This window comes from Peromyscus eremicus, chromosome 1, assembly GCF_949786415.1.
Source record: "Peromyscus eremicus chromosome 1, PerEre_H2_v1, whole genome shotgun sequence".
In the NCBI taxonomy this organism is placed as follows: Eukaryota; Metazoa; Chordata; class Mammalia; order Rodentia; family Cricetidae; genus Peromyscus; species Peromyscus eremicus.
The window spans coordinates 192843597-192870819 of NC_081416.1; the positions used below are offsets into that span (position 1 = coordinate 192843597).

The 27223-nt window shown below is 38.9% G+C and overlaps 1 protein-coding gene across 1 annotated transcript in view; it reads left to right on the top strand.

The window, feature by feature from the left end:
• The window catches only part of LOC131902696 (vomeronasal type-2 receptor 116-like), a 49054-nt gene extending 22203 nt beyond the window's left edge, over nucleotides 1–26851 (top strand). Inside the window, exons 4-6 of the mRNA XM_059253703.1 lie at nucleotides 767–994; nucleotides 20037–20160; nucleotides 25923–26851. Coding sequence (XP_059109686.1) covers nucleotides 767–994; nucleotides 20037–20160; nucleotides 25923–26851 — 1281 coding nt within the window. The remainder of the gene's footprint in view (nucleotides 1–766; nucleotides 995–20036; nucleotides 20161–25922) is intronic.
• The last annotated feature ends 372 nt before the right edge of the window (nucleotides 26852–27223 follow it).

The following is a 27223-nucleotide window of genomic DNA, read 5'->3' on the forward strand; positions in this document are numbered from 1 at the left end:
AGTTTATGCTTTATGTTTTATTTTTTAAATATTCATTTTATCATATATGTTTGCAAGTGCAAGAGAGTGAGACCTTACCAAGAAAGACAATAAACTTTAAAGAAATTAAAATAAAAAAAATTGACTGACTTTTTGAGGCAGAATAGCATCTGACCCACCCAAGTGTTCACTGGCTCAACCTCACTAATATCCACATTGGTATCTGTCTTAGTTAGGATTTTTATTGGTGTAAAAAGACACTATGGCCATGGCAACTCCAATAATGGAAAATATTTGATTGAGGCTGGCTTGTAATTTCAGAGGTTTAGTCCGTTATCATCATGGCAAGAGGCATGGTAGCATGGAGGCAAAGAGTACTGGAGAAGGAGCTGAGAGTTTTACATCTTGATCCTCAAGCAGAAGCAGGAAACTGCCACACTAGGTCTATTGAGTATGTGAGATCTCAAAGCTCACCTCCACAGTGACAAACTTCATTCAGTATGGCCACCCCTACTGAAACAAGACCACATCTCCTATTAGTGCCACTCTTTGTGGGCTAAACATTCAAACTCATGAGGCTATGGGGGCCATTCCTATTCAACCATCACAATACCACGTGTAAAATCAAAGATTTAAAACCATGAGAGGCTTTTGATAAAAACAGGTTTGTTCTGGCCCTAGGATCCACTTCAACATAGATTCATGCATCTCTTTCAGTGTAGCTTTAACACAGATTCATGCATCTGTTTCAATTTAACTTTACCATAGGTTCCTGGATCTCTTCCAGCTGCACCCTTTCTTGAGGAAAATTCATGCAAAAAATCATGTGGGAGGACACGTGGATGCAGACTGGAAGCAGAAATTAGATTCAGACTATGATATATTCAATTTTTGGAATTTTCCAAAGGGTCTTGGACTAAAGGTGAAAGTAGGAACCTTTTCCTCTAATGCTCCTCAGGGACAACAGTTATCTTTAACTGAGCAGATGATAAAATGGCCTATAAGGTTTACAAAGGTGGGTTGTAATTTATCTCAATTCTTTGAACTTACCTTACTAAGAATATTATTTTTCTGGAGATAATAATTTTTTGATGGTCATTCATATCTACCACTATACAAAGGAAAAGAAGAAATGCCATGGAACCACTGCTAATTACAGAATTTTCTTACTTCCTAATTCTGATCAATGGACCCAGTCACTTTCTTTCCTATTTTCTTTTATCAGAACTAGAGTTTTTTTCTCATATAATTTATCTTGATATTGGTTTCCCCTCTTCTACTCCTCCCAATTCCTTCACACCTTGCAATCCATCTGGATTCACCCACGTTCAGTCTCTTAGTAGAAAGTGAATAGGATTCCAAGATATAATAATGAAATAAAAGAAAAAGTCAAATGATGAAACCAAAACTAACAGATTGTAATTGGGTAAAACAAACAGGAAAGAAAAGAGACCAAGAAAATGCATAAGAAACAGATATAGATGCAGACTCCCATTCACTCAGACACTCAGGAACCCCCTAAAATACTAAATAGAGAGCCATTATATATAATTGCAAAGTCCTTGAAAGGTAAAAAGAGAAAGAAATTTATATATATAACATATTTATATATATTTTATATATATTTATATATATTTATTTTATATATTTATTTATTTTATATATTTATATATTTTATATATTTATATATATTTGATTATATATATAGTCAAAAATTACAAATTAGATTAAAAGAAGAGAAAAGCCCTGACATGACATTATGTAAAAAGGAACCTCCAAAAAGTGTTTGAGTTCATTTTCTGTTGTTCATCTACTGCTGGGAATGCATACAACAATTAAGAGTAGTTTGTTTCTTGTTCTCCCTCTCTGTTGTTGATCCAGCTGGGATCTCCCACTCACCCAAGCTCTCTTTCCCTCGACCCTCGCCCTTCACTACCCCCACTCATGTCCAGGCTGTTCATGTAGATCTCATTCCATTTCTCTGTCATTGGGCGATCCCTGTGTCTTTCTTGGGGTCCTGTTTTCCAGGTAGCCTGCCTGGTGATGTGAGTAGCAGTCCAGTCATCCTTGTTCCACATCTAGTATCCTGTTATGAGTGAGTACATACCATGTTTGTCTTTCTGAGTCTGGGATACCTCACTCAGGATGATTTTTTCTAGGTCCATCCATTTGTCTGCAAACCTCATGATGTCATTGTTTTTCTCTGCTGAGTAGTATTCCATTGTGTATATGTACCACAAAGACCACATGAGAATAGGAAGAAACAAAGTGCTAGAGAGGCCCACAGAAATCCACAAAGATACCCCCACAACAGACTGCTGGCAATGGTCGAGAGACAGTCCAAATTGACCTACTCTGGTGATGGGATGGCCAAACACCCTAATTGTCATGCTAGAAACCTCATCCAACTACTGAGGGATCTGGATGCAGAGATCCATGACCAGGCCCCAGGTGGATCTCTGGGAGTCCAATTAGCAAGAATGAGGAGGGTTTATATGAGAGAGAATTGTTGAGACCAAGGTCGGATAAAGCACAGAGACAAATAGCCAAACAAACGGAAACACATGAACTATGAACCAATGGCTGAGGGGTCACCAACTGGATCAGGCCCTCTGAGTGGGTGAGACAGTCGATTGGCCTGATCTGTTTGGGAGGCATGCAGGCAGTGGCACCGGGTCCTGTGCTCATTGCATGAGTCGGCTGTTTGAAACCTGGGGCCTATGCAGGGTCCCTTGTCTCGGCCTGGGAGGAGGGGACTGGACCCACCTGGACTGAGTCCACCAGGTTGATCTCAGTCTGTGGGGAAGGCTTTGCCCTGGAGGAGATTAGAATGGGGGGCGGGCTGGGAGGAAGGTGAGGGGGGCAGGAGGGGGGAGAACAAGGGAATCTGTGCCTGTATGTAGAACTTAATTGTATTGCAAAATAAAAATTTGAAAAAAAAAATAAGTAAGGTTTCATAAAAAAAAAAGAGTAGTTTGTTTCCACCAGTGAAATTACAATAGAGAAAGCTAAGTTTTCATTGGCAAGTGGTTGTCAATTGCATATAGCTTTTGGGTTAGGGATGAGGTTATGTTTCCACTTCTCTTTTCAGTTCTAGGACCTCATCTGGTACAGGTGAATTTCCAAGGCCTGAGCATGCTATCTCAAGCCCTGTAATTTCAGGTGTATTTTGATCACCTTGATGTAGTGGGCCTTGTTTCTTTGGTGTTCCCCAACTCCTTTTGTTCTTACATTCTTTTCACTTTCTCTTCCACATGATTACCTGAGTCCCAGTGGGAGGAATTTTATGGAGACGTTCTATCTATACTTGATTATTGCAAGGTCTCTCTCTGAATATCATCAGGTTGTGGTTCCCTGTATTTGTTTCCATCAGCTTCAGGAAGAAACTTCTCTGAAGATGGTTGAACAAAGCACTGATTTATGGGTATAGCAGAAATTAGGAATCATTTTATTGCTAGATTGTTTTAGAACAGTAGTATTTGGTTTTACCTTAGGGCCCTATCAACCTAGTCTCACATTCTTAGTCAGTCAAGGAGTATTAGGATGATTTCCATTTCATGGTGTGGGGATTAAGTCAAGTCAGATCATGGTTGGCCACTCTCACAGTTTTATGGCACCATTGTAATAGCAGATCTTGTAGGCATGACAACATTATAGATCAAAGAGGTTGCTGGCTGGTTTGATGCTTACTTTTCCTCATTTGGTAGCATACAGAGTACTTTATATACCAAAGACTAGTACCCAGGAGTGGAGTGAAAGCTGTAAAGTGGGCACTCCCAAGATTTAAAATATTTGAAGAGTTGTGGTAGTGTTATCAGAGCAAAAGAGCCTTGCTGTCAGTTTGTACAGAGCAATTGTCTTGGCAAAAGTCTAGTTTTTGGGGGGGGGATCCCATGGGACCCCTTTGGCCAACACCTCAATTTGAAGTAATCTAATCCCACTACTGGTAGCTTCATTTGGTGACAAGAGATGTTCAGTGGGGTTCTGTCTCCTCCATCAAATAATGATGATGTTACTTAGATCCCCTACATATAAATATATATTTTTTAAAACTTCTATTGTATTAGGTTTCCATACTATCCTTCACTTAAATTTAGCTGTCTCTCCTGTCTTCCCACTCTTATTTCCCTGTTCCCTCTTCATTCCCACTTGATTATTGTTCTAGCCTCTTTCATCCCTGCACAGTTATTTATTCTATTTCCCTTTCCTAGGGAGATCTATCACTCCTAGTCCCTCACTCAATACATAAGCTTTGAGGTTCTATGGATTCTATCTTGGATATACTTATTTAACAGCTAATATCCACATATAAGCAAATATAAACAATATTAGTTTTTCTGCACCTAGAGTCCTTCATTCAGGATAATTTTACTAATGTCATCCATATCTTTATGGCTTTCATGATTTCATTTTTTTCAATGGCTTAAGTAATATTACATTGTATAATTGCACCATATTTCTTTAAAAATTCATGTGTTGAGGGACATCTAGGTTATTTCCAAATTCTAGTTATTATGAATAGAGATTCAGTAAACATGGGTGAACAAGTGTCTGTGTGGTGGGATGAAACATTCCTTGGGTTTGTACCTAAGAGTTGTATAGCTGTATCTTGAGGTAGATCAATTTTCATCATCCATAGGGACTGCCTCACTGATTTCCCTAGTGGCTGTATGAGTTTGAAGTCCCTCCATCAGTGGATGAGTACTATGATTTTTCCATATCTCTGCAAGTATGAGCCATTCTGACTAGTGTAAAGACAAAATTGCAGAATAGTTTTAATTTGCATTTTCCTGGTGACTAAGGATATTGAACATTTCTTTAAGTCTTGCTCAGGCACTTGAATTTTCTCCTTTCAAAGTTCTGTTCAGATCTGTACCCATTTTTAAAAATTGGGTTATTTGTTTTGTAGATATCCAGTCTTTTGAGTTACTTATATATTTTGGATATTATCCCTTCATCTGATATGTAAGTCATACCAATATTTTTCCATTCTGTATACTGCTGCTTTGTCTGAATGACCAAGTTCTTTGCTGTGAAGAAACTTTCCATGTTAATTAATTGTTGATTTTACTGCCTGTGGTTATCATGTTCAGTTCACAAGGTTTTTTTCCTGTGCCAATGAGTTCAAGACTATTTTCCACCTTTTATTCTCTATATATCTGGTTTTATGCTAAGATCTTGGATCCATTTGGATGTGAGATTTTTTGCAGGGGAATAAGCATGGATTTCTTTGCATTTTTTAATGCAGCCATCCAATCTGATCATAACTATTTGTAGAAGATGCTGTCTTGTTTCCAGTGTTTAAATGGAAATTCTTCATCAAAAATCAGATGTCCATCTCAGCTTTGGAAGTCATGAGTTCATGTGTGGAAACTCCACACTGGCTAAGCCACTTCCCAGTCTTTGTACACTGAGGTCACATTTTATATATTATAGCCAATAGCAACACAGTGTGTTTAGTGTTTATTTCTCAAATGCTATGACATATTCCTTTGCTTTCTCTGAAAATGCTATTATTTTATAATTATTTTAATTTTATATAAGTACTATATGTCTTGATGTTTTAAAATATTATATATTCAAAGAATTCTTATTAGCAATTGGAGAAGTTGAGTTGAGTAAATATAAGTACCCTGCATTCTCTATATTTCATTTAAATCCTATTAGAATTGTACCAATAAATATATTTATAATTCTCTTTCATGGAAAAGAATCAAGTGTCCATAGGTATGTGGATTTAAGTCTGTATCTTAAATTTGAATACATTGATCAACATGTTGCATTTGTGTAAATTCCATGCTATTATTATTATTAGTGCTCTGTAGTGCCTTCTGTGGTTGGTGATGTTGATGCCTCCAGCAATTCTTTTATTATTCAGAATTGTTTAGGTATACTGCATTATTTTGTATGTCTTTGTGAAGCTGAAAATTGTCCTTCAATATCTTTGAAGAATTGTGTTGGAATTTTGATGCTAATTGCTTGAAATCTGTAGATTACTTTTGGTAGGATGGCCATTTTTACTTGATTAATGAGAATATGATGTCCTTTTCTTTTTTCTTTTTTTTGATTCATATTTTAGAAAAAAGATTAATTTATTAATAGCGATGTCTTAATTTTTTTCTTTTATAATTTAATTTAATTTTACATAACAGCTACATATTCCCCTATCCTCCCTCCTCCAGGGACCTCCCTTCCATCCTTCCCCCAGTCCACCCCCCATTCCCATCTCCTCCAGGGCAAGGACTCCCCTGGGGATTCAGCTCAACCTGGTAGATTCAGTCCAGGCAGGTCCAGTCCCCTCCTTCCAGGCTGAGCAAAGTGTCCCTGCATAGGCCCAGGTTCCAAACAGCCACAAGTCCCAGTCCCATTGAGTGTCTCCCAAACAGTTCAAGCTAATCAACTGTCTCACTTATCTGGAGGGCCTGATCCAGTTGGGAGCTCCTCAGCTATTGGTTCATAGTTCATGTGTTTCCACTAGTTTGGTATTTGTCCTTCTGCTTTTTCCAATCTTGGTCTCAACAGTTCTCACTCATACAATCCCTCTTCTTTCTTGCCAATTGGACTCCTGGAGCTTCACCTGGTGCCTGGCCTTGGATCTCTGCATCTGCTTTCATCAGTCATTGGATGAGATTTCTAGCATGACAATTAGGGTGTTTGGCCATCTTATCACCAGAGTTGGTCAGTTCGGGCTGTCTCTCAACCATTGCCAGTAGTCTATTGTGGAGGTATCTTTGTGGATTTCTGGGGATCTCTCTAGCACTTTGCTTCTTCCTATTCCCATGGGGTCTTCATTTATCATGGTCTCTTTTTCCTTGTTCTCCCTCTCTGTTCTTGATCCAGCTGGGATCTCCTGTTCTCCTAAGCTCTCTTTCCCTCGACCTTTGCCCTTCACTACCACCCCTCATGTCCAGTTTGCTCATGTAGATCTCATTCATTTCTCTGTCATTGGGCGATCCTTGTGTCTTTCTTAGGGTCCTGTTTTCTAGGTAGCCTCTCTGGAGTTGTGAGTAGCAGTCTACTTCTTTTCAATGCCTTAAAGTTTTTAATCATGCAAGCCTTTCCATTGCTTGAATAGATTTAACACAAGAAATTTTATATTATTTGAGGTTATCGTGAAAGGTATTTGTCCCTGGTTTCTTTCTTAGTCTCTGTCACTTGTATATAGGAAGGCTACTGATTTTTGTTACTAAAGTTTGTATGAAGTTACTTTGCTCAAAACTTTTATCAGCTATAGGAAAACATTCCACTGGAATTGTCAGGGTACTTTCAGTATACTGTCATATCATATGCAAATAACAATTCTTTGACTTCTTTCTTTCCCATTTTCATATCTTCTTAGTAAAATTCCTGTGTCTTATTGCTCTAGGTAATACTTCAAGTACTATATTGAATAGGTATGGAGAATGTGGACAACTTTGTCTTGTTCTTGATTTTAGTGGAGTTGCTATATATTTCTCTCCATTTAAGTTAATGTTGGCTATAGGCTTTCTCTAAACTGTTATTATGTTGAGGAATGTCATCTGTACCCCTAATCTTGCCAAGAAATTTATCATGAAGTCTTGGATCTTGTGGATGATCTTTTCTGCATCTAATGAGATGATCATACAGTTTTCCTCAGTCTGTGCATATGATGGATTACATTTATTGATTTATGCTTGTTTACCATTTACATAATATGTTTCTTTGGTAGAAACCTTTTTGATCATGGTAGATGGTCTTTTTAATGTGTTCTTGGATTCTTTTTGCAAATATTTTATTGAGAATTTGTGGATCATCATTCATAAGGGAAATTGATCTGTAATCTCTCTTTGTTGGATCCGTATATGGCATGAATATCATTGTTAAGTGTACCCTCACAAATTGAATTTGGCAAAGTATCTTCTGTTCCTATTTGGTAGAATAATTTGCAGAGCATTGGCATTAACTTTTCTATAAAAGTTTGGTATAATTTTACAGTAAAACTACCTGGTTCTGGGCTTTTTCATGTTAGGATAATTTTGATTACTGTTTCAATTTTATTATAATTTATAGGTCTGTGTAAATGGCTTATCTGATCTTGATTTTACTTTGATAATTTGGGAGTATCAAAAATGATTAATTCAGCCGGGCGGTGGTGGCACACGCCTTTAATCCCAGCACTCGGGAGGCAGAGCCAGGCGGATCGCTGTGAGTTCGAGGCCAGCCTGGGCTACCAAGTGAGTTCCAGGAAAAGGTGCAAAGCTACACAGAGAAACCCTGTCTCAAAAAACCAAAAAAAAAATAAAAATAAAAATAAAAATAAATAAAAATAAAAAAGATTAATTCATTTCAGATTACCAATATGATGGAATGGAGATTTTGAAAGTATGTCTTTATGTTTATCTTTATTTCCTCAGTGTCTGTTGTTATATCTCCCTTTTTGTTTCTAATTTTGTTAATTTAGATATTCATTCACTGCCTGTGAGTTAATTTGTAAAAGTATTTCTGAATCTTCTTGATATTTTCTAAGAGACAATTTCTTTCATTGTTTTTTATACTTTTTCTGTTTTGATTTCTGCCATGAGTTTGATTGTTTTTCTTGCCATTATTCCTTTTGAGTGTGATTTCTTCTTTTTGGTTAAGAGCTTTCAAGTGTAATGTTAAATTACTAATGTGAATCTCCCAGAATTTTTGTGTACATACTCTTGCTACTTTGAACTGCCTCAACTGTGTCCTATGTGATTGGGTGTGTTGAATATTCATTTTTGTTCAATTATGTAAGTTGTTTGTAATTACTTTCTTGACCAGTCATTCATTCCATAGTAAGTTGTTCAATTTCCAAAAGTTCTTAAGCTTTCTGGGTTTTTTATTCTGATATTGATCATTTATAGCTTTAATCTGTGTGGTTCAAAAAGGATGCAGTTTATTTCAGTTTCCTTGTATCTGCTGAGACTTGTTTTGTGTCAGAATAAGTGTTCATATATTGAGAAAGTTCCATGAGGTGTTGAGAAGTCATATTCCTTTTTGTTTAAGTGAAATGTTGTGTAAATATCTGCCAGGCTCATTTAATTCGTCACAGAAGGCAGCTCCAGAATTTCTCTGTTAAAATTTTATTTTTTAAAAAAAAAAATTATTTTTTTCTTGTTCATTTGTTTTTTGGTGAAAGAGTATCATTGAAGTCTCCCACTATCAGGGTATGAAGGTCAGTATGTGATTTAAGTTGTTGAAGTGTTTTTTTTTTTTACAAACTTAGGTGGCCTTATGTTTGGGACATAGATGTTAAGAATTGCAGTGTCTTCTTGGTGATTTTTCTATTCATGAGTAAGTAGTGTCCTTCCCTATCTTGTTTAAAGATATCTTGTTCCAGTTTTGGTTTGAAGTCTACTTTGACAGACATTAAAATGGGCATACCAGGCTACTTCTTCAGTCCATTTTCTTTTTTTAATTATGTAAAAAATATTTATTTTACATACCAACCTATATCCCACCTGTCAACCCTCCACCTTCTCCTCCCCACCCTCCCCCCACAAATCCACCTCTCCATACCCTCCTCTAAAAAGGTAAGGCCTCCCATAGGGAGTCAGCAAAGTCTGGTACATTCAGTTGAGGCAGGCTCCCTCCTGCATCGAGTGAGCAAAGTGTGCCACCATAGGTAATGGGCTCCAGAAAGCTAGCTCATTTACAAGGGATAGATCCCAATCACACTGCCAGGGGCCCCTCAAACAGACCAAGCTTCAAAACTGTCTCCCCTATGCAGAGGGCCTAGTCTGGTCTGATGCATGTTCCACAGCTGTTGAGCTAAAGTTCCTGACTTCTTATGAGCTTGGTTCATGAAAACTAGATTTCATCATCATGATCTTGACTGCTAGCTCATAATTCATCTTCCCTCTCTTTGACTGGCCTTCTGGAGTTCAGCCTGGTGCTTGGTTGTGGATCACATCTGCTTCCATCAGTTACTAGATGAAGGCTCTATGATGACAGTTAGGGTATTTGCCATTGTAGGCCAATTCAGGCACACTCTTCACTATTCCTAGTATTCTAAACTGGGGTCATCCTTGTGGAATCTTGGGAAATTCCCTAGCACCAGTTTTCTCCCTTACCCTGGAATGTCTCCCTCTATCAAGATATTTATTTCATTGCTCTTCTACTCCATCCCCTCCCAGATCAACCATCCCATTCCCTCATGTTCTCATAGCCCATCATCTCCCCTCTCTTGCTCTCCTCATCCCCTGTTTACTGATGGAGATCTCATCTTTTTCCCCCAATCCAAGATGATCCATGTATCCCACTTAGGGTCATCTTTGTTTTCTAGCTTCTCTGGAACTGTGGGTTGTAGTCTGATTATCCTTTGTTTTACCTCTAGTATCCACTTATGAGTGTAGATGTAACCAACCATCTTATTAAATAAGAAACACAGAACCAATGCAAAGAAGAAAGCCAAGAGGTCAGAGCTAAGAGCTAAAACCTTACCCTTTCTCTTGCGGTGGTCATACCTCTCCAAAAGAGAGCTACTTTCTGTGTTAAAGTCTTTATATAGACTTTCTGTTCTGCCTTCTCATTGGTTGTAAATCCAACCACATGACTGCCTTGTCACTGCCTGTCTGTATAGACCTCCAGGTCTTCTATGGTTGGTATTGAGATTAAAGGCGTGTCTCTCCAATGCTGGCTGTACCCCTGAACACACAGAGACTTACCTAGCTCTGCCTACCAAGTGCTGGGATTACAAGCTTACACCACCACTGCCCGGCTTTCCTATGGCTTCCTAATAGCTCTGACCCCCAGGCAACTTTATTTATTAACATACAAACAACATTTTAGAACAAAATAAAATATCATCATATATGAGTGAGTGCATACCATGCTTGTTTTTCTTGGTCTGGGTTACCTCACTCAGGATGATATTTTCTAGTTCCATCTATTTATCTACAAATTTCATGATGTCCTTGTTTTTCTAGCTATCAGGAAGGACCCTAGGAAGGACACGTGAATCACCCAGTAAAGAAGAAATAAATGAGATCTCCATGAGCAAACCTGGGGTAAGGGGTGGGGGGTAATGGAGGGCAACGGAAGGGGGCTGAGAACATAGGGGAACAGAAGGTTCAGGCTGGAATTGGGACAGAGTGGGAGAGCAAGAAAAGAGATACCATGATAAATGAAGGCATCATGGAAATAAGGAAAAACAGTGTGTTAGGTAAGTTCCCAGGAATCCACAAGCATGACCCCACCTTAGACTACTGGCAATAGTCAAAAGTGTGGCTGAACTGGCCTACTCTGGTGATCAGATGGCTGAATACCCTAACTGTCATCATGGAGCCCTCATCCAGGAACTGATGAAAGCAGATGCAGAGATCCATGGCTGGGTGCCAGGCCAAGCTCCAGGAGTCCAATCGATGAGAGAGAGGAGGGCTTCTATAAGGGACATCGAGATCATGAAGGAAAAATGTACAGAGACAGCCAGCCACACTAATGGAAATGCATGAACTATGCACCAATAGCTGAGGAGGCCCCATGGTACTGGACTAGGCCATCTAGATAGGCGAGACAGTTATATAGCTTTAACTCTTTAGGGGGCCCTCAGGCAGTGGGATTGTGACCAGTCCCTTGTGCATGAGCTGGCTTTTTGAACCTACGACCTATTAAGGGATACTTTGCACAGCCTTGGTGCAGAGAGGAGGGGCTGAGATCTGCCTCAACTGAATGTACTGCTAACATCCCATGGAGACCTTGCTTGGAGAAGGTGGGGATGTGGGGTGGGTTGGAGGGAATTCTGGGGGACAGGAGGAGGGAGAAGAGGGGAATCTGTGGTTGGTATGTAAAATGAATAGAAAATTTCTTAATAATAAAAAAGAAAGGGTATTGGATTTGTCAAAGGCTATTTCAGATTGATCATGTAGCTTTTTTTTCTTGCAGTTTGTTTATATTATGGATTACATTGACAGATTTTCATATGTTGAACCATCCCTGCATCTCTGGCACGAAGCCTACTTGATCATGGTGGACAATTTTTTTTATGTATTCTTGGATTCAGGTTGCCAGTATTTTATTGAGTATTTTTGCATCAATGTTCATGAGGGAGACTGGTCTGTAATTCTCTTTCTTTGTTGCATACCAGGGTAACTGTAGCCTTATAAAAAGAGTTTGGCAATGTTCATTCTTTTTGTGTTGTAGGGAAGAATTTGAGGAGTGTTGGTATTACCTCTTCTTTGAAATCTTGATAGAATTCTGCAATGAAACCATTTAGCCATGGGCTTTTTTTGGGGGGGGAGGCTTTTTTTGATATTTGAAAAGTTTAATGCATGGTCTCTGCATCACAGAGAAGAGGAGATATACTTACAGGAAACACAAAATGTATAAGGCAATCTGTTATGAGATTCAGCAATTTAAATTTAAGGACCTAAAGCCTCATTTTAATTGCAAATTACATAATTGTATTTTCATGTTTTCCAATAAATGAGAGGAGATTCTTTCTAAATCACTTCTTAGAGCAGCTACTTAGTCTGAGAAAGTTCATGTCCAGTTGGGAGGCTTTTAATGACTGCTTCTATTTCCTTAGGGGTTTCAGATGTATTTAAATTGTCTGATCTTGATTTAATTTTTGTATGTGATACCTATTCAGAAAATTGTCCATTACTTTGACATTTTTTGAATTTTGTGCAGGACAGGTATTTGAAGTATGACCTAATGATTCTTTGGATTTCCTCATTATTAGTTGTTATATCTCCCTTTTCATTTCTGATTTTGTTAATCTGGATGTTCTTTCTTTGCTTTTTGGTTAGTTTGGATAAGGTTTTGTCTGTCTTGTTGATTTTCTCAAAGAACTAATTCTTTGTTTCATTGATTCTTTGTATTGTTCTCTTTGTTTCTGTTTTACTGATTTCATCCCTAAATATGATTATTTCCTGCTGTCTACTCCTTCTGGGTGAGTTTGCTACTTTGGGTTCTAGAGCTTTTGGGTGTACTGTTAAATCACTAGTGTGAGATTTCTCCAAATTCTTTATGTAGTCAATTATTGCTATGAATGTTCCTCTCAGTAGTGCTTTCATGGTGTCCCATAAGTTTATGTATGTTGTGCATTCATTTCCATTGAATTCTAGAAAGTCTTTTATTTCTTCCTTGATTCAGTGGTGATTCAGTTGAGCATTCTTTAGTTTCCATGAGTTTGTAGGCTTTCTGTAATTTGTATTGATGTTGATTCTAACATTAAGCCATGGTGATCTGATAAGACACAGGGGCTTATTCCAATTTTTTGTGTCTGGTGAGATGTACTTTTTGACCAAGTATGTGGTCAGTTTTAGAGAAGGTTCATTGAAGGGCTGAGAAGAAGATATAGTCCTTTGTTTTTGGGTGAAATGTGTCTATAGATGTCTATTAAGTCCATTTGAGTCACCATATCTGCTATTTCCCATATTTCTCTGTTAAGTGTCTGTCTGGCAGACCTGTCTATTGGTGAGAGTGGGGTGTTTTAGTCTCCCAATATTAGTATGTGCGGTTTGATGTGTGGTTTAAGCATTAGTAATATTTCTTTTACAATTTGGGTGCCCCTGTATTTGGGGCATAAGTGTTCATAATCAAGATTTTTATCTTGATGCATTTTCCCTGTGATGAATATAAAATGTCCTTCTCCATTCATTTGATTAATTTTACTTTCAAGTCTATTTTGATAGATATTAGGATAGCCATACCAGCTTGTTTCTTAGTTCAATTTATTTAAAAACTTTTTTCCAACCCTTTACTTTGAGGTAATGTCCATCTTTGAAGTTGAGGTATGTTTCTTGTATGCAGCAGAAGGTGATAATGAGGTGTTTTAGTCTCCCAATATTAGTGTGTGAGGTTTGATGTGTGATTTAAGCTTTAGTAATGTTTCTTTTACAAATGTAAATGTGCCCTTTATTTGGGGCATAATTGTTCAGAATCAAGACTTCATCTTGATGCATTTTCCCTGTGATGAATATGAAATGTCCTTCTCTATTCTTTTGATTAGTTTAACTTTGAAGTCTATTTTGATAGATATTAGTGTGGTTTGAATCTTAGATGGACTTTTAATTAAAAAAAAAAGAGCCAGATATTAGGGTGAAAGCTGAAAGATGAGAGAAGCTGAACAGCTATCCACTAGATCTTAACTATGAAATCACCAGTCAAAACAGAGTGAGTACCTGTTTTCTCATGCCTTATATACCTTTTTCTGCCCTACTATATTACTTCCTGGGATTAAAGGTGTGTGTGCTTCCCAAGCAAAGGCATGGGATTAAAGGCGTGTGCTGGGATTAATGGTGTGTGCCATCACTGCCTGACCTCTATGTCTTATCCAGTGGCTGGCTCTGTCCTCTGATCCTCAGGCAAACTTTTAATGTACACAACATATCACCGTATACTAGAATAGTTATACCAGCTTCTTTCTTAGGTCCATTTGATTGGAAAATCTTTTCCCAACCCTTTACTCTGAATGTCTGTCTTTTAATTTGAGGTGTGTTTCTTTTTTTTTTTTTTTCCTTTTTTTTCCAGGTAGACCTTTTTCCCCTCTTTTATTGAAAATAGATTCTTTTCTTTTTTTTTAATTTTATAGTTTAATTTAACTTTACATATCAGCCACAGATTCCCCCACTCTTCCCCCTCCTGTCCCCCCCTCTCCCCCAGCACACCCCCCACTCCCATCCCCTTCAGGGCAAAGACTCCCCTGAAGATTGAGCTCAACCTGATAGATTTAGTCCAGGCAGGTCCAGTCCCTTCCTCCCAAGCCGAGCCAAGAAGGTAGAGGTGTGTTTCTTATATGAAGCAGAATGACAGATCCTGTTTTCGTATCCATTCTGTTATCTTGTGTCTTTTTATAGGCAAATTGATTCCACTGATATTCAGGGATATTAAGGACCAGTGACTGTTAGTTTCTGTCATTTTTTAGTGGTAGTGTGTGTGTTTCCCTTCTTTGCAATTTGTTGGTGTGGGGTTATCTATTGCCTGTGTTTTTGTGGGTGCATCTAACTTCCTTAGATTGGGTTTTTTCTTCTAGTACTTTCTGTAGGTCTGGAATTGTGGATTGGTATTGTTTAAATCTGGTTTTGTCATGAATTATCTTGTTTACTCTGTCATTGGTGATTGAGGGTTTTGCTGGGTATAATAGGCTGAGCTGGCATCCATGATCTCTTAGTGTCTGTATAACATCTGTCCAGGACCTTCTGTCTTTCAGAGTCTCTACTGAGAAGTCAGATGTTATTCTGATGGGTCTGCTTTGATAAATTATTTGGCCTTTTTCCTTTGCAGCTCTTAATATTTTTCTTTATTCTGTATATTTAGTGGTCTGATTATTATGTGGCGAGTGGACTTTTTTTTTTTTTTGGTCCAGTCTATTTGGTGTACTGTAAGCTTCTTGTATCTTTATAGGTGTTTCCTTCTTTAAGTTGGGTAAGATTTCTTCTTTGACTTTGTTGAATATATTTTCTCTGCCTTTGAGCTAGTATTCTTTTTCTTACTCTATCCTTATTTTTCCCATGTTTGGTCTTTTCATGGTGTCCTAGATTTCCTGGACATTTTGTGTTATGACTTTTTGGTCTTCAATGTTTTCTTTAACCAATAAATCTATTTCCTCTATCATATCTTCAATTCCCAAGACTCTCTCTTTCATCTCTTGCATTCTGCTTGCATCTGTATTTCCTGTTTGTTTATTCAGATTTTTAATTTCTAGCATTCTCTCAGTTTGTGTCTTATTTATTGCCTCTATATCAGTATTCAAGCCTTGAACTGTTTCCTTCACCTGTTTGGTTGTTTTTCTTGGTTTTCTTCACTTTCTTTAAGGGATTTATTAATTTCTTCCAATTTTTTGTTTGTCCTTTCCTTGGTTTCTTTAAGAAAAATTTTCATTTCTTCTTTAAAGGCCTCTATCATCTTTGTAAAGTCATTTTAAGATCATTTTCTTGTGCTTCTTCTACGTTGGGATGTTCAGGTCTTGCTGTTGTAGAACCACTAGTTTCTGGTGGTGTCATATTGCTATTTATGTTGTTGGGTGTATTCTTGCACTGGCATCTTCCAGTCTCTTCCTCCAACCAGTGCAAGTGGTGTTTATATCTAAGGCAGCTGTGCTTGGTCCATTTGGCACTCTTGACCCAATTGGAGCTGACAGTGTCTGTGTCTCAGGAAGCAGTTGCAGTCTTGGGAGATGGGTGGGTTTGTGCTTGTAGATTACAGGGTCTGCTGGGCCCTAACCAGACCTGCCTTCAGGAGTCTTGCCTGTTGGCCTGTAACTGGAGCTGCCAGTACATTTTCTTGGAATTACTTTTCTCAACGTTTTCCCGAATTAATGTCTATCCTTGCTGTTAAGTTATGTTTCTTGGATGCAGCACAGGGGTGGATTCTGCTTTTGCATCCATTCTTTTAATCTCTGTCTCTCTTTTTTTTTAAGATTTATTTATTTATTATGTATACAGTATTCAGCCTACACATCAGAAGAGGGCACCAGATCAAATTACAGATGGTTGCAAGCCACCATGTGGTTGCTGGGAATTGAACTCAGGGCCTCAGGAAGAGCTGCCAGTGCTCTTAACCTCTGAGCCATCTCTCCAGCCCCCCAATCTCTGTCTCTTTATTGGGCAAATGGGACCATGAATGTTGAATGTTATCAGTGAACAATGTTTGGTGATTCAAGTTATTTTTGCTTCATTTTGGGGTGTGCTTGTCCATGTGTATGTGCATATATCCTCTCTTTAGATTTTCTGTTCTGAGATTATTCACCTTTGTGTTTTTGGGGGATAAACTTGTAGTTTTGCTTCTAACATCATCTCCAGGGTTAGATAAATAAGTAAATATTTCCTAAACTTGGTTTTATCATGGAATTGTACATTTTCTTCATCTATTGTGATTGAAATATTAGCTAGATATATGTTCTGGATTGGCATATATGATGTCTTTATAGAAAACCTGTTCAGGACTTTCTGGGTTTTAGTTATTCTACTGAGAAGTCAAGTGAATATCTAATACATCTGATATTTTATGTTATTTAGTCCTTACCCCTGCAGTTTTTCATACTCTTTTTTATTCTGTATGTTAAGTGTTTTGATTATTATATGCCAAGTAGACTTTCTTTTCTCATATAGTCTATTTGATTTTCTGTATGCTCCTTGTATCTTCATTGGTCTTTTTTATTAGATTAGAGAATTTTTTCATATGGTTTGGTTGAAAATAATTTCTGTACATTTCATTCCTCTATCCCTAATATTCTTAGATTTGGTCTTTCCATGGTGGTTAAGATTTTCTGGATATTTTGTGACAGGGTATTTTTAGATTTAACATTTTCTTCAATGTATCCGTATCTTTTCTATTATGCCTTCAATCCCTGAAATTCTTTCTTTCATATATTGTATTCTATTGTTGAGGCTTACCTCTGAGATTCCAGTTTGGGTTCCAATTTTTTTTACTTCCAGATTTGCCTAAATTTGGTTTTCTATATTGATTCTATTTCCACTTTAAGATTTTGAAATATTTTGTTCATTACTTTCCATTGTCTTATCACTTTGTGTGTTTTTATACGTTACTTTAGTTTTAGTTTGATAATTTTCTCTTTAAAGGCCTCTATTATATTAGGATATTTAAAGGATTTAAATATAAAGGATATTTAAGTCTTTGTCCCATGCTTCACCTATGTTGAAATTCTCAGGGCCTACTGTAATGAAAGTGCAAGGCTCTAGTAGAGACATATTGTCCTGACTATTACTGATAGTATTTTTATACTGAAAAATAGGCATCTCTGTTTGGGATGCTTGTAATTCTAGGTGCTGATATCTTATCTTTATTGGCTAGGTGATTTCTTGATTTCTGTTGCTTTTTCTGGTTTTTAGCAGGATGTTATGGGAACTTTGTGTTTCCTGCTAAATATTTGCTTTGGAATCCTTCTAAATGTGGCCAATGGGGCTTCCAGGCAAAAATGTGTTCCTTGGTATTGGTACCTGATATTTAGAATGGGATGGACTAGGAAAGAGTGATGTTGGAGGATAGCAGGATTTTCCACAAGGATCTGCTTAGTCCTGGAGAATCAGGGCAGAATATGGGGAGGCTATACCAGACAATCTGCTATAAAGCTGGAGATGACCCAGGGTGAGGGTGTTATGTTAATAGGATAGGAGAGAGAGAGAAGATATGAAGTTTGCCTCTCTGGTTCTGTGGCCTACTTAGACAGGCTTGTCTTGTAGAATTCCAGGGAACACCTGTTGAAGTGGGGGGGGGGGCTGGGATGACAGGGTGAGTAGGAAAGAATGTTAGAGCAGCTGATTTGTATTCTGCAGTGAACATGGGGAAAAAGAGGAGGTATAGGCCCCATGCGGTTTTTTGCTGAAGATTTTGGAGTGTGATGAGGGTTTTCTTTAAAGGATAGAAGGGAGAGGTGAAAATCCACAGTTAGACTATTGCTTTCCTGGCTGGAGGGACCTAGAGTTTTCCAGGGAATGCCTGCTGGAGTTGGGGATTAGACTATAGCAATGACACTGAGGGAATAAAATTGAAGGGGAAAATCTGTATGATCCACTTGAAGTGGATCCAAGGGGGATAGGCCACAGCCGATGGTCTGCTCCAGAACTGAGAGTGAGACTGGGGTTTGGATTTAGAAGACAGGTGGGAGATATGAAGATCTGCAGTTTCATTACTGCATTCTTTGTCAGAGTGGCCTGGAAATACCCAGAGATTTACCATTAACTTTTCAATATGCTTCCAAATGTTCACTCTCCTGTTGGTAAGTTTTTGTCAACTTGACATAAGCTAGAGATACCTGGAAACAGAGAATCTCAATTCCAGAAATGCCACACAGATCAATCCAGTTCAGGCAGTTCTTCAGTTGAGATTCATATAATAAATATAATCAGAGGTATCAAATGTTGACTTTGATGAAACATTATGAGTAAAAACAACTTTTAGAAGAGGATTGTTTCATTTTATTTTTGTTCTCATTGTTACAGGAGGATAAGAATTGATCACTGTAGGGGGACATGAAAGAATTGGCAGATTTTGTGGTAGGAGCAGGAACCTGAGAGATCACATGTCCATCCACACATGAGAATCAGAGAGAGTAAACACAATGTGAATTATGCTTATAAAAACTCTCACCACAACACTAGTGATGTCATTCTCACTCCAAAATGCCATATTCTAAAACTTTCATAGTCTCACCAAAAAGTACCTCACACTCAGCCCTAAGTACTCAGATAACCAAATCTATGGGAGATGCTTTTCATTCAATCAATATTTCTATTTTAGTAAGATTTGTATCATTGTCCTTAATCAGTTAGCATTTTGCTATCAGTATATAACTAGGAGGAATAGTATGATCATGTCTGTGTGTGTGTGTGTGTGTGTGTGTGTGTGTGTGTGAGAGAGAGAGAGAGAGAGAGAGAGAGAGAGAGAGAGAGAGAGAGAAAGAGAGAGAGAGAGAGGATATTGTCTTCTACTACAACTAAACATAAAACAAAAGAAAAGAAAAGAAGAAGGGTTCTCTTGGTTGATAGTGTGAGCAAGCAGTATTTAATGGCTTGATTCTGAGGACAGAAAGTGGTGATGACATCCCATCCCCAGGCAGGTATCAGAGAGCAATAAATGCAGCTGCTCACCTCCTTTCTCTTTTTACCTCTGTCTGAGACAACAGCCAATGATTCTGATAGCTACCTTTAGAGTAGCCCCTTTACCCTCCATTTAATTTATGTATAACACTCCCAAACAGAAATACCTAAAGAATTGTTTCCCTGATAAGTCTAAATCTTGTCTAGATGGGAATAAAAATTCACAATTCTGCTGGAAGTAAAAGCTACTAAACCAGTAATTACTTTGTAGTAAGACAGGATGAACCTGGAGGGAGCACTAGATTTTCTGGGATAGGTCCCCAGTGGCCTAACTTCCTTATACTTGTCACAAACTTTTCAAGTTTCAAAAAGTATTTCCAAACTCTGCAACATTCTTATAGTCAAGAATAAGCCAGGGATGCATGGGCCAGTGAAGTTCAAGTTCTGTCTAAATCATTTTCTGCTTTTGCAGATACTATATTTGAAAAATAATTGTTTAACATTAAAAATTCCATTTAGTCTTTCCATAAAACCCTGAACATTTTCTAACAGCTTTCATTTTTTTTTCAGATCCCTCATTCTGTGTGCCAAAAGAGCTGTGGGCCTGGATTCAGAAAAACTGCCCTGGAAAACAGGGTTGTCTGCTGTTATGGTTGTATTCCTTGCCCAGACAATGAGATTTCTAATGAAACAGGTAAATGTGTAGGTCTTACAGAGAACTTTTCCAACTCTCTACAGGATTCTGGAAATTTTAAAGCAACTGAGATGGCTGGAGAGAAGTCAGAGAGAAAATGTTTCTTTCCTTTGTTTAGGAATTTGGACGCTACACTTCATTCCATTTCCCCTTGGAATAACAAACTCTAAGCCTTAATAGTCACAAATATTCTCATATTCCCTTCAATAAGTCTTTATTATAAACTACAGAATTCAACAATGACTTTTCAAGTCTCAGAGAAGGAGGAAAAGTAGGGGTGAAATACAGCTTAATGGTGAAACACTTGTGTAGCAACTATAAAGCTCTGAGGACAAGCCCCAGAATCAAATGGGAATGCAACAACTGAAGAGGAATGTAAGTTGACCAAAATAATTAGGGAAAATCTAATGAATCTAGGAAAGAACTCTTACCTAATCCAAATCAAAGACTAAAAACATTGTGTGATTAACTGACTTCAGAAATGTAGCATTACAAAAACTACTAAGGCATAAAAACCCACATGTGGACCAATGGAACAGAACTGAAGACCCTAATATTAATCTTCACATGTATGAACATCTAATTTTTGATGAAAAAGCCAGAACTGTACAATGGAAAAAAGAAAGCATCTTCAAGAAATGGTGCTGGCATAACTGGATGTCAACATGTAGAATATATCAAATAGATCCATGTCTATCACCATGCACAAAACTTAAGTCCAAGTAGATTAAAGACCTCAACATAAATCCAGTTACTCTGAACCTGATAGAAGAGAAACTAAAAAGTAGTCTTGAATGCATTGACACTGGAAATCCCTACCTAAATATAACACCAGTAGGATAGACACTGAAAGCCACAATTAATAGATGGGACCTCCTGAAACTGAGAAGCTTTTGTAGAGCAAAGGACATGGTCAATAAGACAAAATGACAGCCTACAGAATGGGAAAAGATCTTCACCAACCCCACATCTGACAAGGGCTGATATTCAGAATATATTAAGAACTCAAGAAATTAGACAGCAAAATACCCAACAGTCCAATTAAAAATGGGCTACAGAGCTAAACAGAGAATTCTCAAAAGAAGAATCTCAAATGGCTGAAAGACATTTAAGGAATTGCTCAACATCCTTAGTCATCAAGGAAATGCAAATTAAAACACTCTGAGATACCATCTTACACCTGTCAGAATGGCTAAGACCAAAAACACTGAAGACACCTTATGTTGGAGAGGATGTGGATCAAAAGGAAGACTCGTACACTGTTGGTAAAAATTCAAACTTGTACTGTGAAAATCAGTATGGCAGTTTCTCAGAAAACTGGGAATCAATCTACCTCAAGACCCAACTATACCACTCTAGGGCATATACCCAAGGAATGTTCAATCATACCACAAGGACACATGCTCAGCTATGTTCATATCAGCATTATTCATAATAGCCCGAACCTGGAAACAACCTAGATGCCATTCAACTGAAGAATGGATAACTAAAATGTGGTCCTGATCTAGTTGGAGACCCCTCAGCCATTGGTTTGAGTGGTTCATGTGTTTCCATTCATTTGGCTATTTGTCCCTCTGCTTTATCCAACCTTGGTCTCAACAATTCTCGCCCATATAAACCCTCCTCTTCCTTACCAACTGGACTCCCGGAGCTCCACCCGGGGCCTGGCCATGGATCTCTGCATCCGGTTCCCTCAGTCATTGGATGGGGTTTCTAGCACAACAATTAGGGTGTTTGGCCATCCTATCACTAGAGTAGGTCAGTTCCAGCTGTCTCTCGACCATTGCCAGCAGTCTATTGTGGGGGCATCTTTGTGGATTTCTTTGGGCCTCTCTAGCATTTTGCTTCTTCCTATTCCCATGTGGTCTTCATTTACCATGGTCTCCTATTCCTTGTTCTCACTCTCTGTTCTTGATCCAGCTGGGATCTCCCACTCCCCCAAGCTCTCTTTCCCTCGACCCTTGCCCTTCATTAACCCCACTCATGTCCAGGCTGTTCATTTCTCCATCATTGTGCGATCCCCGTGTCTTTCTTGGGGTCCTGTTTTCCAGGTAGCCTCCCAGGTGTTGTGATTGGAAAGTCTTTTCCCAGCCTTTTATTCTTAGGTAGTGTCTATCTTTGAATTTGAGATGTGTTTCTTGTATGCAGCAGAAAGATGGATCCTGCTTTTGTATCCATTCTGTAAGCCTGTGTCTTTTTATAGGTGAATTAAATCCATTGATACTAAGGGATATTAATGACCAGTGATTGTTCATTCCTGTTATTTTTTTTGGTGGTAGTGTGTGTGTACTTCTCTTCTTTGGTGTATACTGCTCTGGCTTTATCTATTGCCTATGTTTTTGAGGGTGTATCTGACTTGCTTAGGTTGGAATTTTCCTTCTAGTGTTTTCTGTAGGGCTGGGTTTGTGGATAAGTATTGTTTAAATCTGGCTTTGTCTTGGAATGTCTTGTTCACTCCTTCTCTGATGATTGAAAGTTTTGGTGGGTATATTAGTCTAGGCTGGCATCCATGGTCTCTTAGTGTCTGCATTACATCTGTCCAGGTCCTTCTGGCTTTCAAAGTCTCCACTGAGAAATTGGGTGTTATTCTGATGGGTTTGCCTTTATAAGACACTTGGCCTTTTTCCTTTGCTGCTCTTAATATTCTTTCTTTATTCTGTACATTTAGTTGTTTAATTATTATGTGGTGAGGGGACTTTTTTGGGGGTCTAGTCTGTTTGGTGTTCTATAGACTTCTTGTATCTTCATAGGCACTTCCTTCTTTAAGTTGGGAAAGTTTCCTTCTCTGATCTTGTTGAATATATTTTCTGTGCCTTTGAGTTGGTATTCGCCTTCTTCTATCCCTATTATTCATAGGTTTGATCTTTTCACAGTATCCCAAATTTATTGGACATTTTGGGTCATGACTTTGTTGGCTTTAGTGTTTTCTTTGACTGATGAATCTATTTCTTCTACCGTATCTTCAACGCCAGAGATCCTCTCTTCTATCTCTTGCATTCTGTTGGTTCTACTTGCATCTGAAGTTCCCGTTCATCTACTCAGATTTTCTATTTCCAGCATTCCTTCTATTTGTGTCTTCTTCATTTTTTCTATTTCCCTTTTCAGGTCTTGGACTGTTTCCTTCATCTGTTTCATTGCTTTTTCATGATTTTCTTTCAGGGCTTTATTGTTTTCTTCCAGGGCTTTATTGTTTTCTTCTACTTTATTTGTCCTTTCCTCTAGTTTTTTATAGCATTCTTCCCATTTTTTGTTTGTCTTTTCCTCTATATAAGCCTCTACCTTCTTCATGATTTTATTCATAAGGCTGTTTTCTTCTGCTTCTTCCAATTTTTCATGTTCAGGTCTAGATGTTGGAGGATGGCTAGGTTCTGGTGATGCTGTTTTGCTCTTCATTTTGTTGTATTTACTTCTGCCATGATGTCTGCCCATCTCCTTGTGGTTCATTCTTGGTCTTATCAGTGCACTTGGTCCAGACAGAGCTGACATATTCAGAAAGTCTCTCTCTCTTGTCCAGATGGGAGCTCTCTTGTCCAGTCTGGGGCAGGATGGGAGCTCTTGTCCAGACGGGAAGTCCAGGGCAGGATAGGAGCTGGGGGCTGGTCTCTAAGTCTCAGGAAGTGGCTGGGGTCTCGGGCAATGATGGGCCTGGGGGCAGTACATGGAGATTGCAGGGTCTGCTGGGGGTCTTGGAGAAGGGGAGCCTTCCCGGTGGGGGTGGGGGTAGAAGGGATCCTGCCCGGTGGCCAGAACCTGGGGCCAACTTGGGCAGGTCTTCCCCGGAGTGGCTGGTGCCCAGGGATGGGATCTAGGCTGAGCCTAGGCACTCACCTCTTGTCCAGAAGGGAAGTCCAGGGCTGTGGGCCTTATTTCTAATCAGTCATTGGGTGATTATTCCTACAAGCTTGATGCCACCATTGCTCTAACATATTTTCCAACTACACCATTCAAGGTAAATGGTTTGTGGCTGGCTTGGTTTTGAGTTTCTCTATTGATAAGATGCAGAGTACCTTACTAGGAAAGACACAGGGATTGCCCAGCAAAGGAGAAATAGATGAGATCTACATGAGCAAATTGGGAGTGTGGGGGTAACAGAGGGTAAAGAATGGGAATGAGAACATAAGGAAATGGGAGGGTCGAGCTGGAACAGGGACAGTGTGGGAGATCAAGGAAAGAGATGTCATGATAAAGGAAGACATCATGGGAATAGGAAGAGCCAGGGTGCTGGGAAGCTCTCAGGAATCCACAAGGATGACCTCACTTTGGACTACTGGCAATGATCGAGAGGGTGCCTGGACTGGTCTACTCTGGTGACCAGTCATCGTAGAACCTTTATCCAGTGACTGGTGGAAGCAGATGCAGAGATCCATAGCCAGGCACCAGGCTGAGCTCCCAGAATCCAATCAATGAGAGAGATGAGGGATACTGTGGGCAGATGTTGAGATCATGATGGGAAAACATGCAGAGATGACCAGCCGTAGTAGTGGAAACCCATGAACTGTGTACTAATATCTATGACATATATAGACTAGATAGGATGGGATATATAGACTAGACTAGGCCCTCTGAATATGGAAGACAGTTGTTTAGCTCTAACTGTTTAGGGAACACCCAGGCAGGGGGATTGGGATCCATCCCTGGTACATGGGCAGGCATTTTAGAGCCTAGTGCCTATGGTGTGACACCTTGCACAGCCTTGGTGCAGCAGGGAGGGGCTTGGAACTGCCTCAGCTGAGCATGCCAGACTCTGCTGACTCCCCATGGGAGACCTTGATTTGGAAATTGTGGGGATGGGGGGTGGCTTGGGAGGAAAGGCTGATGGGTGGGAAGAAGAAAGAGGTGGGATCTATGGTTGGTATGTAAAGTGAATAGAAAATTTCTTAATAAAAAAATGAAAAAAGAGAAATGCTACGGAAGAGATGATATCAAGAGTTAATGAGGACATTCATAAACAGGGAATGTATTAGAACCATAGAATCCCACTATTCCCTAATTTCTAATAACTGTGCCAATACTCCAAGAAGTTAAGGGACATAGACATAAGGACAAGAGACAAAAAAAATGCCAGTTATTAAGAGTAAGTTTTTAAGTTATATTGCCTATAAGATAAAGGAAAAACCCTGATATGCCCCCCAGAGGGAATAGAATCATCCAAAATGTAGAATGGATTCATCTAGCTTTGGCTGGTGAGTTGATTGCTAGAACACAGACCCAACCTCCTCTGGTAAATATTAACCAGAAGAGACAAAACTGCCTCTCAACCTGCATGATGCTGTAACTGCACTTGCTGTGAACTTGGAACACTGTTCCACCTGAAGACGTGCCTAGTTAGAAAAGTTCCTTTGTAGCTTGAAAAACTGCTTATACTTTTGATGATGAAGATATAGATCCAAAATATCATGGCTATACATGGACAAATAAGGAGACAGAAGGGAAAACAGACAAGGAACAATCAGTAACTATTGTAATGACTTTTAGAAACTTATGGATTAAAAACAGGTTGTAAAACTGTTCAAGCAAGCCATTGAAATTGAATAAATAAAGATGGCTCAGGAAGTTTGTAGCCACTTGTTTGAACATCAACAAGTGGTCACAATTCCGCCTTGGCACTAAATGAAATCACTATAGAGTGCTTATTTCTTTGACTATAAGAATACAAAGAAAGGTGAATTAGCTAGCAACCCAATGAGCAGGTACTGAGACATGGCTTTGTATAAAAAGAAATAAAGCAGCAATGCCTCACAATTATCTTCATCTCTGACCAGATGTAGATCAATGTGTGAAGTGTCCAGAAAGTCAATATGCAAACACAGAGAAGAAACACTGCATAGAGAAATCTGTGAGTTTTCTAGCCCATGAAGACCCCTTGGGAATGGCTCTCACCACCACAGCACTGTGTTTGTCTGCACTCACAGCTATGGTTCTTGGGGTATTTGTGAAGAACAGAGACACTCCCATTGTCAAAGCCAATAACAGAGCTCTCAGTTACACCTTGCTCATCACACTCACCATCTGTTTCCTCTGTGCCTTGCTCTTCATTGGCCGTCCCAACACAACCACCTGCATCCTTCAGCAGACCATATTTGGAGTTGCATTCACTGTAGCTCTCTCCACTGTGTTAGCTAAAGCGATTACAGTGGTTACTGCCTTCAAGGTCACTTTTCCAGGGAGAATGGTGAGGTGGTTAATGATATCAAGAGCTCCAAACTTAATCATTCCCATCTGTACCCTGATTCAGCTGGTTCTTTGTGGAATATGGATGGCAACCTCTCCTCCCTTCATTGACCAAGATGCTTATGCTGAACATGGACACATCATCATTTTATGCAACAAGGGTTCAGCAGTTGCCTTCCACTGTGTCCTTGGATACCTCTGCTCCTTGGCACTTGGGAGCTATACCATGGCCTTCTTGTCCAGGAATCTGCCTGACACATTCAATGAAGCCAAGTTCCTGTCATTTAGCATGCAGGTGTTCTTCTGTGTCTGGGTCACCTTTCTACCTGTATACCACAGCACCAAAGGAAGGGACATGGTGGCAATGGAAGTTTTCTCTATCTTGGCTTCCAGTGCAGCTCTCCTTGGCTTGATCTTTGCCCCCAAGTGCTACATTATTTTGTTAAGGCCAGATAGAAACTCTCTTAATCTCATCAAACACAAAACACATTCTCGAAGAAATAAGCATCTTAAACATTAGTAAAATAAACTTCATTTCTATGTTAATAAATTGAAGAAAAGTATAGAAATTAGTCCTCTGTCAGTGTGTCCTGTAGTCTCTTTCTGAGATTGATAAGAAGACACTTCTTTTAAGCCTACCAATGTGAAAATGGTTTCAAAGTCCTTATTATCCTGAGTTATTCTGGACTTCAATGATAAAGCAAGAACACCAAGAAATTTAGCTGTGTTATTTGCTCTATATGAAAAGTAGGAGGCTATCTCTGCTACAGAGCTACAATATGAGTTTGGCTTCCTAGGTTACCATTTACTTATCCAATCACATTAGAGTCTCTTTTTCAGAAACTCTCTATAGTGAGATTTTGTTTGTGCTTTAACAAACAAATCTTGCCTC